This window comes from Dama dama, chromosome 11, assembly GCF_033118175.1.
Source record: "Dama dama isolate Ldn47 chromosome 11, ASM3311817v1, whole genome shotgun sequence".
In the NCBI taxonomy this organism is placed as follows: domain Eukaryota; kingdom Metazoa; phylum Chordata; class Mammalia; order Artiodactyla; family Cervidae; genus Dama; species Dama dama.
Genome location: NC_083691.1, coordinates 11,343,918 through 11,359,814, shown reverse-complemented (window position 1 = coordinate 11,359,814; position 15,897 = coordinate 11,343,918). Strand labels below are relative to the sequence as shown.

The 15,897-nt window shown below is 55.8% G+C and overlaps 1 protein-coding gene across 2 annotated transcripts in view; it reads left to right on the top strand.

Moving 5' to 3' along the window:
- The window catches only part of NEK6 (NIMA related kinase 6), an 85,211-nt gene that overhangs the window by 57,694 nt on the left and 11,620 nt on the right, over nucleotides 1-15,897 (top strand). For both annotated transcript variants that reach the window (XM_061154688.1, XM_061154687.1), the window contains exons 5-8: nucleotides 315-425; nucleotides 4,316-4,424; nucleotides 5,471-5,578; nucleotides 15,536-15,630. In XM_061154688.1, the coding sequence (XP_061010671.1) occupies nucleotides 315-425; nucleotides 4,316-4,424; nucleotides 5,471-5,578; nucleotides 15,536-15,630 (423 nt within the window). The remainder of the gene's footprint in view (nucleotides 1-314; nucleotides 426-4,315; nucleotides 4,425-5,470; nucleotides 5,579-15,535; nucleotides 15,631-15,897) is intronic.

The following is a 15,897-nucleotide window of genomic DNA, read 5'->3' as shown; positions in this document are numbered from 1 at the left end:
TGCCCTGGAGGGGCCTGGGTGGTGGTGATGATGAAGAGGAGGAGGGAGAGGAGGGTCATTTCCACAGTGTCTGTTGAGTCTTAGCTGCGAGTAGTCACCATGTAGACATTTCAGAGGTATCAGCCTGTGTAATCTTCACAGCTTCTCTCCAAAAGATTATGCCCATTTTACAGAGGGGGACACTGAGGCTCAGGGATGCAAAATGGCTTTCCCGGTGTCACCCAGGTCTGCAGGCCATTCCCCCCAGATACTCACCTCTCCAACTGTATCATCGCTCACTGGCTCCAGCTCCCTCTTTTTCTCTCTTTGAGCAGCAACTGAACCATCCGAACATCATCAAGTATCTGGACTCCTTCATTGAGGACAATGAACTGAACATTGTGCTGGAGCTGGCGGATGCGGGTGATCTATCACAGATGATCAAGGTGAGGGTGCCTGGCGGGACAGCTGGGTCTGGGGGACCTGCCCAGGTCAGGTGCTCCCCGACCTCAGCTCAGATTCCCCAGTGCTCTGGCCTCAGGCAGAGGCAGCCACTCAAGGACACTCGCTCCCCGTCCACCCTTGCTGATGCCCAGAGGCCTCAGCTACAGTCCCGTCCACACTTGCTGGGAGAGGGTCAGCCATGGGCAGAAAAGACCCATCTGCAATCCCTCACCACCCCAGCCCACCCACAGGCTCGTGGCCACTTTTGCCTCGCAGAAGGGATGGAGCGTAATCCCCTATAGGTCAAACCCCACGTCTCAGAATCTGGGAAAGTATCTTCTGCCTCATTTTATAGATGGGAAAACTAAGCCCAGAGAGGTTGGAAGAGTTACCTGAGGATCCCCAGCAACATGGGGACAGACCCATGCCTGTGGCCCAGGTCTCTGCTTCCAGTGGCCCTCTGGTGGCATCATCCCCAGGGGACCTTCCTGAGCCCCTCAGCCCTTGAGAGACATCTTCCTTTCCATATAATTGCCAAGTCAGGGATCTCAGAGATTTTGAGCAACCTATCAAGTCCCACAGGCAGCCCCCAGACTGCCCGCTCACCCCCGCGTCCTTGGGCCCAGGGCCGGGTGCACCTGAGCCTGGACACGGGGACCAGCACAGCTCCCCCGATGGGGCACCGACTGCAGGCCACAGCCGTGCTGAGCATACGCCTCACTCCCTGAGTCCACGCTGTCCTTAAATAGCGAGGCCCAAAGAGGTTTTATCACCTGCCTGCGGTAGCACAGTCTCTTAAGTGGGATTCCTGGGCCAGCGCTCTCAGCTCCACTCACCCCTCCTCCCTCAACGTCCTCACTCCCCGGCGGGCTGGACCCTCATCCACAGACCGTGTCAGTGGGCCTGCATCACTCCTCCCCCGAGCCCAGTCTGTCCCTGAGCTGGGCTGGGCCATGCTCGAGCCCCCGCCTGATCCCAGCCACACTTGCAGACAGTCATAGACGCTCTGTCTCTCCCACCACGCACTGGGGATTGAGTCATTGCTTGGTGTCTGCTCTTCTGAAATTTGGCTCCTAGGAATACGGACGTCTCTGGGAAGCAGCATTGCTTGAGTTGTTATCACCTGCTTTTATACTTTCGTTGACATATTAATGCGTTTGCAGGGATGTTAATCTCCACACAGATCCCTGGTGGAAACAGATGTGCTATATCACGTCTCACTTCTCCCTCGCTCCCCCCACTCTTTTTCTCCTTCCTGTGTCATTCTCTCACTGAACACCATGCATCCAGACCCGCTCTGTGCCCACCCCCATGCTGCTGGCCTAGGCGCAGCCCTCAGGGAGCTTGCCTTCTGATGGGAGAGCAGAGCTGTGAATGAGCAGTCATGAGTGGCCGTGAACAAGCCAAGTTCAGGGTCTGTGGGAGCCAGGGAAGGCTTCCTGGAGGAGGTGACATGTTAGCAGGGAAGGCTTCCTGGAGGAGGTGACGCGTTAGCAGAGACCTGAGGAGAGACCCGCAGCCTAGAGGCAGAACAACTTGTGCCAGAGCCCAGAGTGATGGAAGCCCAGGATCCACAAAGCACTTTGTCTGGTCAGGGTACTGCACCCTGTCAGCCCCCGTGGCCCTCAGACCCCCTCACAGCCTCTCAGCTCATGGAGGGGGCTGGAGTCAGACGGTGGGGAGTTGGGGGTGCTGGGCAAATTATAGACCCCTCCCCTTCCTGAACCTCAGTTTCCGCTGATGTCCTGGGGGCCTCATCAGGGAGGGCTGCGCGGGAGCTGCAGGGCCCGGATGCAAGCTCCTTCCAGCCAGAAGAGACAAGAGGGAGGCATGGTGGCGTCCAGCACTCTTTGTGCCTGGCCTGGGGTGGTGCCTCCCCTCACTCCGGCTTCCCCCGGGCCAACCCTGACCCAGGGTTCAAGTTGGTTACTCACACCCTTGGTTTCTGGGGCAGTGGCCCAGCTCCCAGGTGCTTCAGGCCCTCCTGTCTCAGGAGCCCTCCTCCTCACATGGCCTGGCACCTCCCTGCCTCTGTCACGGGCCCCTCACCCTCCCCTTCCCCTGCTGAGCCTGTGGCCCTGCAGACAGAGCAGCTCAGACAGGCAGGCAGGGCAGTAGGAAGACCCTGGGCCGAGGGTCAGACACACCTGCGGGATGACCTGGCCAGCTATTTGTGCCTCAGTTTCCCATCTGTAATGCACCCAGCACAGTGCTCAGGGCCTGGGAGCAGCAGTTTCTCTGGCCTTTACTGCTCTCCAGCTGCCTGCGGCTTTTGGAGGGAACGGGGACCTAGGCAGGGCTCAGCCTGGGGGCCACACTGAGTCCTGACCTGACAGGGAGGCGGCTGGCCAGCAGACCCTCCGTCCCAAAGGCCCCCAGCCTCCGGAGCCAAGCAGCAACGCCAGGGCCACGTGCCGGCATTATTTACAATGGATGGTGAAACTGGGAGCTGCTGCCACCCCAGAACCCACCAGAGACTCTGCGCCTTCCTGCTAAATGTCACCGGCACCGATAGGACATGACATTTAGAAAATCACCACGCACAGCCGCGCACGTCCCCGTTTAAATGCTGTAATGAGGATTAGCTAACATCAGGGCACAAATAATACTGCAGCGTGGCCCACTACGGAGGCCTGAGGTGGTTCTTGGGGGGGGGGGGGTTCTGTGCCAGGAGCCAGGGGCAGCTGATGTGTGAGGTCCCCTCCCAGAATGGAGCCTTAGAAGAGCCTCATGGGGCTTTAGAGCCAGTCCAGGGGCTTCCCGCTGTGACTGTCCCAAGGTTGGAGGTGCCCGCGTCCGATCCCAGCTCTGCTGCCCCTGCTGGGTGACCCTGGGCAAGTTCCCGAACCTCTCTGACCTTGGGCCTTCATCAGGTGGTGACTGGTACCATTAGAAGTGGGCTAAGAGCTTGGGCTTCCCAGGTGGACGGCCTGGGGTTGAGCTGTTGACTCTGCCCCTTAGTGCTCCCGTGTGGCCCTCAGTTTCCCCATCTGTGAGCTGGGTACAGCCGTCACTGTGGCGCCCAGCACAGAGGCTGCACATGGCAGGTGCTTAGCAGAGGTTAGCTCGGGTCCCACTTCCTACCTCAGGCCACGAGTGTGTCCTGGGTCTTGTGCCAGTGCAGCTGCCCTGACATGTGGGTCAAGCCTTCATCTCTGGCTGCTTCAGGAAAAGAAGATTGCTCTGAAGTGAACAAAAACTAGATTTCAAGTGACGGGTGTGAGTTACGCGCCCCCCATCCTGAGCCCCACAGGCCTGGCCCACAGGATCCCCTCCCGGAGGGATGCTGATCTGAACAGTGGTTGAAGGCATGTTCCTGGTTGAGCTCTTCTAGAACCTTTGGTTACTTACAGATCACTCACTGCAGCCTGGGTAGGTTTTGGGCTTTTTTTCTTTTTTTCCTGGAGCATTAAGTTTGATTTTCCAGGCAACAGAGTAGGTTGTGCCTGTTGAAACTGGAAGGTCTATTTGAGAACGTCAAGTCTGCTTCCTGGAGGTCTTTTCCACTCTCGTTCATGGTTATATGTGCTGGCTCCCAGGAAGGGAGCTGGGATTTAACCACCAAGCAGGTCTTGGGTGCCCTCATGCTGGGCCAGGCCCAGGGCAGAGAGCCTACACCAGTCACTCCTGCAAGGAACTAATCCCTGTTGGGCAGTGGGAGGAGATGGACGTGTGTCCAGGAGACTCCGGGTAAAGGGTCATAGAGAGCAGCCTTCAAGATGTGGTCCCAGCATCCCTTCAGTGAAACTGTCAGGACATCCCTTCTGGCCAGGCCGGCCCCACCTTCAGGGAGCCCCGTGCTGCTGCTGGGGGTGGACACGTGACCCCTGGAGCCGGGACCCTACAGGCTTGTCACCCAAGCCTGTCCGTGTGTCTGTCTCCCCCTCCGCAGTACTTCAAGAAGCAGAAGCGGCTCATCCCGGAGAGGACCGTGTGGAAGTACTTCGTGCAGCTCTGCAGCGCCGTGGAGCACATGCACTCGCGCCGGGTCATGCACCGCGGTACGTGTCAGGGGCTGCCTGGGGGCCGCGGGGCCCAGGACTCAGCCTTCCCCTTGGCTCCTCCCGGCTCCTCGGGACAGCCTGAGGAAGGGCGACTGCCTCGTATCCCCATCCGGTGGGTGGCCAGCATCTCGCCTGTCCTTACAGGGTCAGAGAATGGGAGCGGGAAGCCTCAGGCCTGACGGCACCCCGGGCCTCGTGCCCCTGTCAGGGGCCTCCCCAAGGAGAGAGCACCAAGTGCCATGTAGTTACAGGGACCCCAGGAACAGGGGTCGTGCTCAACACATAATCTCCAGCCCCCAAAACCAGCCCGGAGCCAGCAAGAGGGGGCTGCAGCGAGGTTAGGGTGGGTGGGGAGGCTGGCAGAGAGGAGGCCCAGTCATAGCTAGTTCCAGTACTGCCACCAGCTCTGCCTAGGAGAGCAGGGAAATCATCCCGGAAAAGGGAACTTTTCATCTGGACTTTGAAGTCTTAGTAGGAGTTGGCTAGACAGAGGAGATGAGTGTTTCTGAGAGCTGACATCATCCTAAACGGTGAGGGAAGAGCCCGGTGAGTGCCCGGCAGGGTGCTGTGTGCTTTAGCTAGAAGACTTCACTGATTCCTCCATTTGTTCATTTTGTCTGCATTTATCAGTGTCCGCTGTGTGTGAGGCACTTCCCTGGTGAATGGGGAACAGCACAGGTTACCTCCCTGAGCGCCACCTTCGTCTGTTACACAGACCTGCATAGAGTGCCCGCTGTGCTGTAAAAGAAGAAACAAGAGCACAAAAATCCCTGCACTCCTAGACCTCACAGCAGCCCTGAGCTGTAGTGAAGTTAGACCCATTTTACAGATGAGGAAACTGAGGTCACATTTCTCAAAGTCCCACAGCTAGGCAGAGACAGGGCCAGAGCCTTGGCCTGAGAGAGCAGGACTGGGGACTAAACCCCCATCACCTGAAGGGCCCCACTCTGCCCACACCCAGGCCTCCTCCTCCCTTCTTTCCCCCCGCCACCAGCCAGCTTCACCTCAGACCCCACACCAACCCCCCTGTCCTTCCCCTGCAGACATCAAGCCTGCCAACGTGTTCATCACGGCCACGGGCATCGTGAAGCTGGGTGACCTCGGCCTGGGCCGCTTCTTCAGCTCAGAGACCACTGCGGCCCACTCCCTAGGTAAGGACGGGCTGTTCACACCCGAGCAACCCCCAAGGTCCTGGATGACATGGGAAGATGCAAAACCTGTCCCCAGGGTGCCTTTGGTTAGACCCTCAGATGTTCTTCTTCAGAACAATGACCAGAGGGGAGTAAACCAAGGGCTGGAGGAGCCCAGGATGGGACCACCTGCGTTCTCACAAGGTCATGTTTTAGGGGTAGGGAGGGGTGGCTCTGTGGTTGCAGAGACCACCACGCTGTTTTTCTCATTGCTGCATGGTGTCCCATTGTGTGTGGGTGAGTGAGTGTGTGTGTGTATGTGAAGCTCTCGTCCCCATCTGACCCCAGAGGACCCCTGGCCCGGCCTCCCTAGCAGCTGGTACACCGTGGCTCTTCTGTTAGGTCAGAACAAAAGGATGTTCAAGGACCCGCCAACATGTGAGATCATGACACTTCATTCATTCATCTACATTCAGCCTGTTCCTCCTGCTGGGGATGTTTGGGCTGTTTACAGCTTTTGGCTTTTAAACCGGCAGTTTCAAAGCTGCAGGGGCCCAGTGCTCACATGGTGGAGGTGACTTTGTAGCTGAAGTGTGGGGAGTGACTAGGAGCCGGTGAGGTATGGAGGAAAGGATGGCCTGGGGAGGGTGGAGGGCCTGTGGGTGGCAAGGAAGGCAGGCGGGGCCTTGAAGGCTGAGCTCAGTGGGAACACCATCCCAGGAGTGCGGGGGCACTGAGGGCTGGATGCCAGAGGAGACTTGGAGGTCAGATGTGTGTTTCGGGTCATGTGAAGCACTGTCCAGCTTCAGAATCCAGATAAGTGAGTGAGTGAGTAAAGTCACTCAGTTGTGTCTGACTCTTGCGATCCTGTGGACTGTAGCCTACCAGTCTCCTCTGTCCATGCGATTTTCCAGGCAAGAGTGGGCTGGAATGGGTTGCCATTTCCTTCTCCAGATAAGTGAGCAAATGTGAAACTTGGACTGCTGGAGAATTTTACATTTGATTAGAAACCAGCGAAGTCCCCAGTGTGTGTGTAACACAGAAGTAGGGTCCCCTGGGTGCTGTGACCAGGGCTGCGTGGAAACGTTTCAGGCCAGGGCAGGGTGCAGGGGCATTTCCCCGACCCCCAGCAGTTCCTGGCTCTTTGCGGTGGCGTCTGCAGGGGACGGTGCCTGAGACTCACCTCCCCCATTGGGTGCCGCACCCACAGGAGGGAGCTGGTCCCGTGCACAGGCCGAGCCCCTCGAACACCGCTCTGTTGTCCACTCGTATCCTCCGCGCTCTGTGGCCCAGCCAGTGCATCTCCGGTCTTTCTGTGCGCTACACCCCTGAGAGCCTGCGGCGTGCCAAGAGACACACAGTGGCCTTCTGGAAGACACGCTTTCCTGGTGGAAACTGTCACTGTTCATACAGGTCCTGATGGCTCGAGGCTCTCAGGGTATATAGCACACAGTCTGGAGAAACAGGCTAACTCAGAGATCAACAGCTCCCAGCTGGGAACTGGAGAGAGTGTGTGTGTGACTGTGTAAGTGCTTGTGTGTATGTGATTGTTTTGAAACCGTCGTCCCCGTCTGACCTCAGAGGACCCCTGGCCCGGCCTCCTTAGCAGCTGGTGTGCACTGTGGCTCTTCCGTTAGGTCAGAACGAAAGGATGTTTAAGGACCCGCCAACCCTTGAGTTGGCGATGCTTCATTCATGCCTCAAGCAGATGTCAGGGTGCGTAGGCTCCTTCCTCTGTGCTGATGAGGAATCTGAGACCCAGGGAGCTTGAGGGACTCCTCCGAGTTCTGTGGTGGCAGAGCCGGGCCCCAATGCGGCCCTCCTGGTGCAGTGCCCGGTCCTTCCAGGAGCCCAGGGTCGGGGGCCCCAGAAGGATCTGCCTCCGGAGCTCGGCCACTGACTCCCTGTACCTGGGAGGAAGCCGTCTCTTTCTCGCTCCCCATATCCTTCTCTTTGGGAAAATCATTGTGTCTTGTCAGCTTGGGACTGTTTACCTCTCTGGTGCAAGGCCTTCAGAAAGGCCAGAAATTCAAGGGAAACCGTCAAAGAGCAGAGTTAAAGCCACTGCCTCCTGTCCCCTGTCAGTCAGGTCCCAACCCTCCTCCGTCCCGCCGGGGAAAAGACTGCGGCACAAGTCAGAGCCGGTTAAGATCACATCATTAGGAGCGGGCAGAAATGCGGGCTCGTCCGACAGTGTGAGTTTATTGACTTGGACTGGTGCACTTATTATATTAATGAGAAGGAATTGGAACTTGGGAAAAGGCTGCCCGGGTAAGCCAGGCTCTTCCCACAGCCTCTGAGCGGCTGTCGGGCTTCGTGGTGGGTGGAAGGAGCCCTCCTGGGGCCCCGTGCCCACCAAGCTGAGAGGCCCGCACAGGCTCAGCAAGGCCCTGCGGCCAAAACCAAGGGCCAGGCCCCACGAAGGGGACAGTGCCAAGCCAGAGCCCAGGTCTGAAGTCTCGGAGACCAGGAGAAAGACCCCCCTTCCCTAGCGAGGTTCCGCAAACAGCTGTCTCGCACACACATTCGGCGGGGCAGAAGACTGCACTAATTGCAGTTGCCTCGTGACTCAGGAAGGACTTGGGGGGCAGAGCCTCCCTCATACCCCGTGCATGGGTATGAATTATGCATCTGTTGCCTTTCTGTGCACCTACTATGTGGGGGATGTTCCAAGGCAGCCACGTTGCCCCAGCAACCACCTTGTCTCCAGAGGCTGCTGACCCAGGGTAGGGCTTATGCAAATCCCATCTCCTCCAGCCGCCTCCTCCCCTAGCCCCCTCCCCGCCTCCATATTTGCTAACACGAGACTGGCATGAAAGGGCATTAGTCATGCCATGGCCGGGCTGACAGGTGCGGTACCCAGCGGTGGCAGAGCGGCTGCCTCGGTGTCAGGAATAGGAGCCGTAATTAGAGCGCGGAACAGAATGAGCGTCAGACGAATTACCAGGCAGCAGATCATATTTGTCAGGAAGGATTGCATACATAAAAATTAAGTGACAGTACACGCCGGCATAATGAAAGAAAAATGAAAGATTTGCCTACACACAGCTCACAAGCTACAAGCAAGTGTCTCGCTCCGAGCAACGGCAGCAGCTGCAAGACAAATTGTGGGGCTGGGAGAGCAGGCCCTGCCCACTCTGCCGCGAGACCCGGAGGCCTCGGGCTGGGATCAGGGTGGGAGCTGAGGCAGGCTCACATCCAGGCCAGTGCCGCGCCCCACCCCACCTTTCAGGGGCTGGAGAAGACAGGTCTGGTTGGGGGTGACCCTTGTCAGGTACCCACAGTCAGGGCATGCTGTTTTCCAGGTCGCCGACCCCTGGCCTGGCTGCGGAGCGTACAAGTCCTTCCTTCTCCTTTCCCCAGGCTAAGTGCCCTGGTCCTGGGCTGGGCGGGAGACGTGAGGTTATGGGAACATGAGGTGATACAGCCTTCCCTGCTCTGGGGGTTCCCAGACATACCCAGGGTGACACTGTGTGGGGGGCAGGCAGAATGGTACGCGGCAAGCCCACTGTGTGCAGGCATAGTGCTGGGCTCTCTGATTCAGCTGCGCCTGAGGAGCAAGGGTCCACTGGGGATCTGGAGCTGCCTGGGTCCCTCCCAGGGGCTTTATTTCCGTTTTCTGAAGTCACTAAACTGACCAAGGAGGTGTGTTAACAAAGAAGACAAGGTTTAAAGGATGTTTGAAAAACATGTTGCTTCTTAAAATTGTGGACCAGTGAGGCTTAAAATCTTTTGACAGATGAGGAAACGGGGGCACAGAGCGATGCTGCCATATCCCTGTGGTCCGGGGCAAGCAGGGGCTGGAGGCCTTTCGGGGCTGGAAAATGTGTTTAGCATCTTCACCACCAGCCAAAGCATCATCATGTCCCAGGTGGTACCTTACTTAGTGCTCCAGGCGCCCCGCGGGTGGGAATCCTCAGAACTTGTTAGCAGGGGAGGAAGCCCAGGTGCAGTGAGGCGAGCACCTATGCGTTGCTGGGTGGTGCTCCAACCAGAGCCACGTGGCAGGCGGTAGGGGGCGTGGCCACGTGGCAGGCGGTAGGGGGCGTGGCCACGTGGCAGGCGGTGGGGGCGTGGCCACGTGGCAGGCGGTGGGGCGTGGCCACGTGGCAGGCGGTGGGGGCGTGGCCACGTGGCAGGCGGTGGGGGCGTGGCCACGTGGCAGGCGGTGGGGGCGTGGCCACAGGAGAGTTTCCGTCCGAGGCTTTCTGCTCCATCTTGGGTGAGCCCCTGGTACCTGGGAAGGCAGGGTACCGTGTAGCCTGGCCGAGTCGTGCTCGCTGACTCTTAGATCTGTTAGCGGTCCTCCATGGGGGAACTACCAGTAGGCAGATATTTGTAGGGATGTAAACAATCTGGAATCAGGTCGACTCTGATAGAAGTACAGTGTTTCGTCAACATGGCTGCTTCTCGGGAGGGCTGAGTGTGGCCTGGCCTCGGGTCGGCTGGTAACTTAGGAGGACTTGGTGACAAATGGTGGCACACGGATAGGGTTTTCGTGTGTTGCGGTCCCGGTGTTGGGCAGAGCGGGGAGAGTCTGAAGAGGCCCTGGGAGCTGAGGACCTGACTTTTCTCTCTTGGGGGATGAGAAGCCGTCGGCCCGAGGCAGAGACATGGCGCCTGCCTTGGGGCGCAGGACAGGGTCGGGGCTTGGGGTAAGAATGGGCAGGACAGTGGGGCATGGGAGAGGAGCGCAGCACCGAGGAGTCTGGTCCTCGCCGGTCCCCTGCCCTCTTGGTCACCCCCAGCCCTCCTTTCTTCGGACCAACCCCCTCCATTGCCCAGCCCCCGGGGTCTGTGGGGAGCAGAGCCTTCCCAGAGCCGTTGCTTCCTCCTGTCCGTGTGCCAGGACACCGACTGTCCCCCATTTTTCTGAGACGGAGACCAGGGTTCCTGAGTGTGGCGGGGAGGACCCCACGGACTATTGAGTTCACCCCGTGTTCCACTGGAGGCAGAGAGAGAGGGTCCGGTTTTCTGCTCACCAGTGGCTGCAGCGGGTCCAGGCCTGGCTGGGGTGCCGCTCTGGACATGCGTGTCAGCGCCCCCACCCCCCTTTCCCAGCCTTTTTCAAAACCACCATCTGGGAAAGAAGTGCAGCCCACAGATGCCAGCCTCCCCTTCATGTGAAATCTTTGCCTTTTTCATATCTAATGAATATGTTTCAAACACCGTGAGCATTTCAAAACACGGCAAAGTTTGTTTTGACAGGAGTGGCGCATCTCGGGAAGCGGGGCCCTTTAATCAGCCTCCGCTTTGAGGTCCCGCGTTCTCCTCTGATATCTGCCGGGTTTGAAATCTGGGAGTTCTAGGTGAAGACGCGGGGAAGGTCAGGGTTTGTTGGGCTCCTCTTTCACATGCAGAGCTCCGGCCCCGGAGGGGAGGGTGGGGGCAGGGCTGGGGGCTTCAGGGCTGATGGGGAGATTGCTGGCAGGGGATTTGAGGCCCTGGCTGTGCGCTTTCTGCATCTGAGCGTCTCTGCGAAGGCTGTGTCGCTGCTTTGCCGCTGGAAGTGCCCACGGAGGTCCCTGCCAGGCGTTTAGGGCCCCTGTCTGTGGAGGCTCCTCCCACTGCCAGCTTCTCCCTCTCGCCCCCAGAACTCCTGGGGGCCGGGGTCACTTCTTCCAGGGCCTGCTGCAAGCTTGGAACTTCTTTGAAGTCTCATCTTATCTTTAATAAAACTCAATGCAAGTTGTGCGTTATCTTTAATAATGTCCGAGCACTTACTGTTGGCATGAAAGTAGAGTTTTACAGACTTCATTCCCTGGAAAAGCTGGCACAACAGGAAAAGGTGCTGTGTTCACCCCGTGCAGCTTTGTAGTTTGAGGAGCCCTCCAATAAGGCAGAGCACCCCAACTTTAAGATGCAGAGTCCCCTCCCCTGGATCAGGGGACAGGCCACACTTCCCTCAGTTAGCACTTGGTGGATTCATGGCTCCACAAGGTTTCTGAGCAGCTGAAAGGAGGGCAGGTATGGGAGGCTGCCGAGCTCCTCTCAGTTGTATGATACTCTCCAGCTTGTGGGAGATGGCAGGGGTCCAAGTTCCAGCCCTGGAGCTTCTGGTCCCACAGGCCTGGAGTTGGGCCAGGGGTCCAGATTTTTAGCAACCTCTTTCAGGTGATCTGGTTACAGCCATTGGTCAGTCGACTCTTTCCTTGTTCAGCTGCCTCCTCCTGGACACTTGCTGGGACAGGCAACTCTCTACCTACTGATAGACTCACACCTGGGAGGGTCAAGCAGAGCGTCAGGGCTCAGTTAACACTGGATGCTGATGGATGGATGGATGGACAGACGGAGGGATGATGCATGAATGGAAAGACAGATGAATGGATGGAATATGTAGCCCTGGCATTTTAGAAGAAAGTACAAATCTCTTTAGGACGTATTTGCCTTTTCCCCCTTATACCTACCTGGTGGAAACGAGCAAAAGCTGAAGGAGCAATAAAGAGGTAGAAGGTTGAGAGGAGAGTGGAAGGTGATGCCCCCAGCTTTCTCTCCCCAGGCTTTCTCCCCCAGCAGGGCCGAGGCAGGCATCTGGAACCTCAGCAGAGGGACAGGGAGATAAAGGCCCCGACTCCACTGAGCAGCTGACCCTCCCTGGCCAGGGGAGGGGGCACTTTAAATGACCTTGAGAAGCTCACCAGGAAGCAGAGGCACAGACTGAACTGGAGCGCAGGCCAGGGTGGCCAGCAGGGGAACTCGAGCAGGGGGACCAGCTACTCAGTCTTCACTTTCAGATGGGCCTGGCAAGGCAGCCCCACCCAGGCCAAAGCCTGATCCCTCAGCAGGTCTTATCTCCCCCAAGTCCCTCCTGTGGGGGCCCAGGAGGATCTAGAATAAGTGAAGGGTAAGACAGGGTGGTAAGAGGTGTCAGGGCCAGCCAGCACTTCTGGCTAGGGGGTGGGGTGGGGGGTGGTTGGCCAGGGGTCTTGGTGCAGTGTAGCCAGACAGTGGACCTGCTGTCCCTCACTGAGGACAGGGCCTGTGACCTCTGCCATCTCTGAGTGCACCCCATCAGCCCTGTGTGGTGGTTCTGTGTGGGAGACGGTCCTCACCTGGTAAGCATGTCCACCCACAGCACCCTGAGTGCTAGATCGCTTGCCATTTGGTCTGAGGTTCCCACTGTTACGTGAGAACTGTTTGGATTTCATCCTGTGGTTTGGATATGACAAGTCATCCATTTCACACTTTCCTGTTCATTTTCATTTTGCTCCCTTGTGACCAAAATATACAAGGGGTTGCTACTAGAAGTGCAGTTTGCTTATAGAATCCCACATGGGTTCATTTGCTAACTGACAGCTCTTTCTGCTGAGTAGCAATTAGCCCCCTGATTTCATCCATGAAGTATGCATATAGGATGACACAGTTCTTAAAACTATTTAAGTGATAGCTGCTGTCCTGGTTTAAAGATTATTGCCATCAAACAGTGCTTGGTAACCCAGTAAAGCAATAATCAGCTAGTCCCTCTTGGACAGACATGAGTTAAGTAAATAGTGCATTAGACTGTGAGAAAAACTGATACATACTGTCTGATACCGTGCAGATGGGTTCATTGACTTGGTGACTAGATGCTTAGAGGGCACCCGCTGTGACCTGGTCCTGGGGAGGGCACTGAGACACTTTGGTAACAAGATCCCGCTCCTAAAACAGAATTCATCAATCATCTGCTTATTTTATATAATTTTGTTATTAAATTAGAATAAAATCATGATAAACTTAAAAAAAAAAAAAAAGATCCCGCTCCTAGGGTGCTCAGGCCAGGAGCAGGAGTTTCTAACACTGTTCATGGCCTCCACAAGACGGGCATGACAGAATTTCTTACCCATCTCCAAAGAGAGGAGAAAAGCAAGAAGATGATGAGTTTCAAACAGCTAAAGTTTTTCAATGTAAGGTACTGTCCTTGATCTTGAGTTTTCTTCTTGTTTTAGTGTTAAACTGAGAAGTAGTGACATGAAGTGGTAGTTGGGATTTTGTGTTTAAACACCTTTACTTGGCAAAAATAAGTTGCCTTGAAATGCCTTTGGCCCATGACAGCCTGAAGTCTGGGCCGCTGCCTTGGGGCAGCCATCACTTTCCTAGTCCAGGTCATCAACAGGCCTCTTCTCCCCCCAGGGTCCCCTGTGTTCCCACATGTGGTACTAGACACCCCTCCTTCCTAGGGTCATCAGTCCACATCTCAGTCTCAGCCTCTGCCACACTGGACTGTGGCTGCCTTCGTAGACTCTGTCCAGAACAGCCCTGGCCACCGTCACATTCACATGGCCAGTGTAAATGTCCTCTCTGTAACAGTCTTTAAAATCTGACCTCCTGAACAGCTGTCCTTCAAATGGACTGATATAAGAATTTCAGATTATAAATCTGTGGTTACAAATCCAGGTTCCCACACCTCTGCTCAGCCCTGCCAAATCAGCTCCTCTGCTGCAACTTGCATGCCTCTGGTGATGGGGAGCTCACTACCCACCAGGAAATCCGTCCATGCTTGCCCAGCTCCAGTCTTTGGGTGTGCCTCCTCTGCTTTTTATCTGAGACGGGATATGCATACAGGAAAGCTCTCTCAAGCCCTTTCCTGATCATCATCCCCATAAAGTAATTTTTCCTGTTTTGGATAAAAATGAAATCAGATAGTGGTATTTTTGTTCCTGGCTTCTTTCCCTCAACATTGCATCTGTGAAAATGATCCCTTTTGTGGCATGTACCTGAGATTTGCTCTTGTTCATTGCTGTTTAGTGTTCCCGTGTGTGAATAGACCACATTATCAATCTATCCTTTCTACTGGTGATTACCACTTGTTTCCAGTTTGGGGCTATTACAAATAAAGCCATTCTGCAGATTGTTGATCATGTCTCTTGATGGACAGAGTACTCTTCTCTCAGGCATATACCTAGGAGCAGACTTGCTGGATTTTAACGTCGGCAGTGTGCAACTGTAGGACAGTAGACACTGCCAAATGGTTTCCCAGGGTGGTTGTGTCATTTTATGGCCCCGTCAGCAATACATGAGGGTTCCAGTTGCTCTGCACACCACCACCTTAGTTATCTCAGTCTTTTAGCTTAAACCATTCAGGTGGGTAGGTGGTAGGTAGTACCTCATTGTACTTTTAATTTGCATTGCCCTACTCAGTAATGAGAAATATAGCTTCATTTCACGTGCTTATTGGTGACTTGGATAGCCTTCTCTGGAAATGACCCTTCAAATATTTTGCTAATTTGAGGGAGGGTGGATGTTTGTCTTTTATGTGTTGATTTATAGAAGTTTAAAAATATATTCTGTCTATTAGATCATTGTTGGGACAATTTTCTTCCTGTCTGTGGCTTGCCTTTTAACTCTCAGTGCTCTTTCATGAACTGAAGTTCCTAATTTTAATGAAATCCAGTTAATCAGTCTTTTCTTTCATGGTTAGTATCTTTTCTGTTCTGGTTAAGATATCTCAGGCAGGACATGTTGATTGGTGCTAGTAGTCAAGGGTCGTGGCTAAGAGTTCAGTTTCTGGAGCCTGAAGATCTGGGTTTGAACCTCTTTCCTGCCATTTTTCTGAGCCTCAGTTTCTCCAGCTATAAAATGGGCTCACATGCCATGGTTGATCAGCAGTCACCGTGGTGGTTTTCACTGCTGAGAACCTTATCTGAACTCTTCTGGGATTTAAGCAGTCACTTTTAGAGGATACTTGTTCAGTTGCTTCCCAGAGCCTGGCCTCTGTATCCCCCTACCCTGGGTAATTAGAAGGAACACCAGTCCTCCACCACCCAACCCCAAAATGGATTCTCAGGTCTGGGTGGGTCCCTGTTTCCAGGAACTTTTAGGGCCCTACGAGCATGGGACCCTTCAGTCTGACCCAGCCCTCTCACTTGTCAGAGGAAGGGGCAGGAAGAGAGGGCGAGGGGGCTGCCCAGGATCCCAGTGAGGCTGAGGTCAGGCCTCGCCCCTCCCCCCTCCCCCCTGCTCAGAGCATGAGCACCTACCTGTCCCTTTGCTGTGTTTCAGTGGGAACGCCATACTACATGTCACCGGAGAGGATCCACGAGAACGGCTACAACTTCAAGTCTGACATCTGGTCCCTGGGCTGTTTGCTGTATGAGGTGAGTGTATGGCCCGCGGCCCAGCGGCATTTGGAGGGGTAAGCGTGGTGGGCACCCAGCTGGGGCAGGGCTCACCTCACCAGCTCGGTGGAAATCTGGGATGCACGTCTGCCTGTGGCATTGGTACCATCTGGGTCTGGTCCTTCACCAGTCCGCTCTGCCCAGCATCAGCCTGATTAGCACTGTTGGACAGGAAGGGGTTAGAGGGATGGCCAGCGGCAGGCTGGGTGCCATCTCGCCCCTGGGCTGCTCAGATCTGGGAAGGGA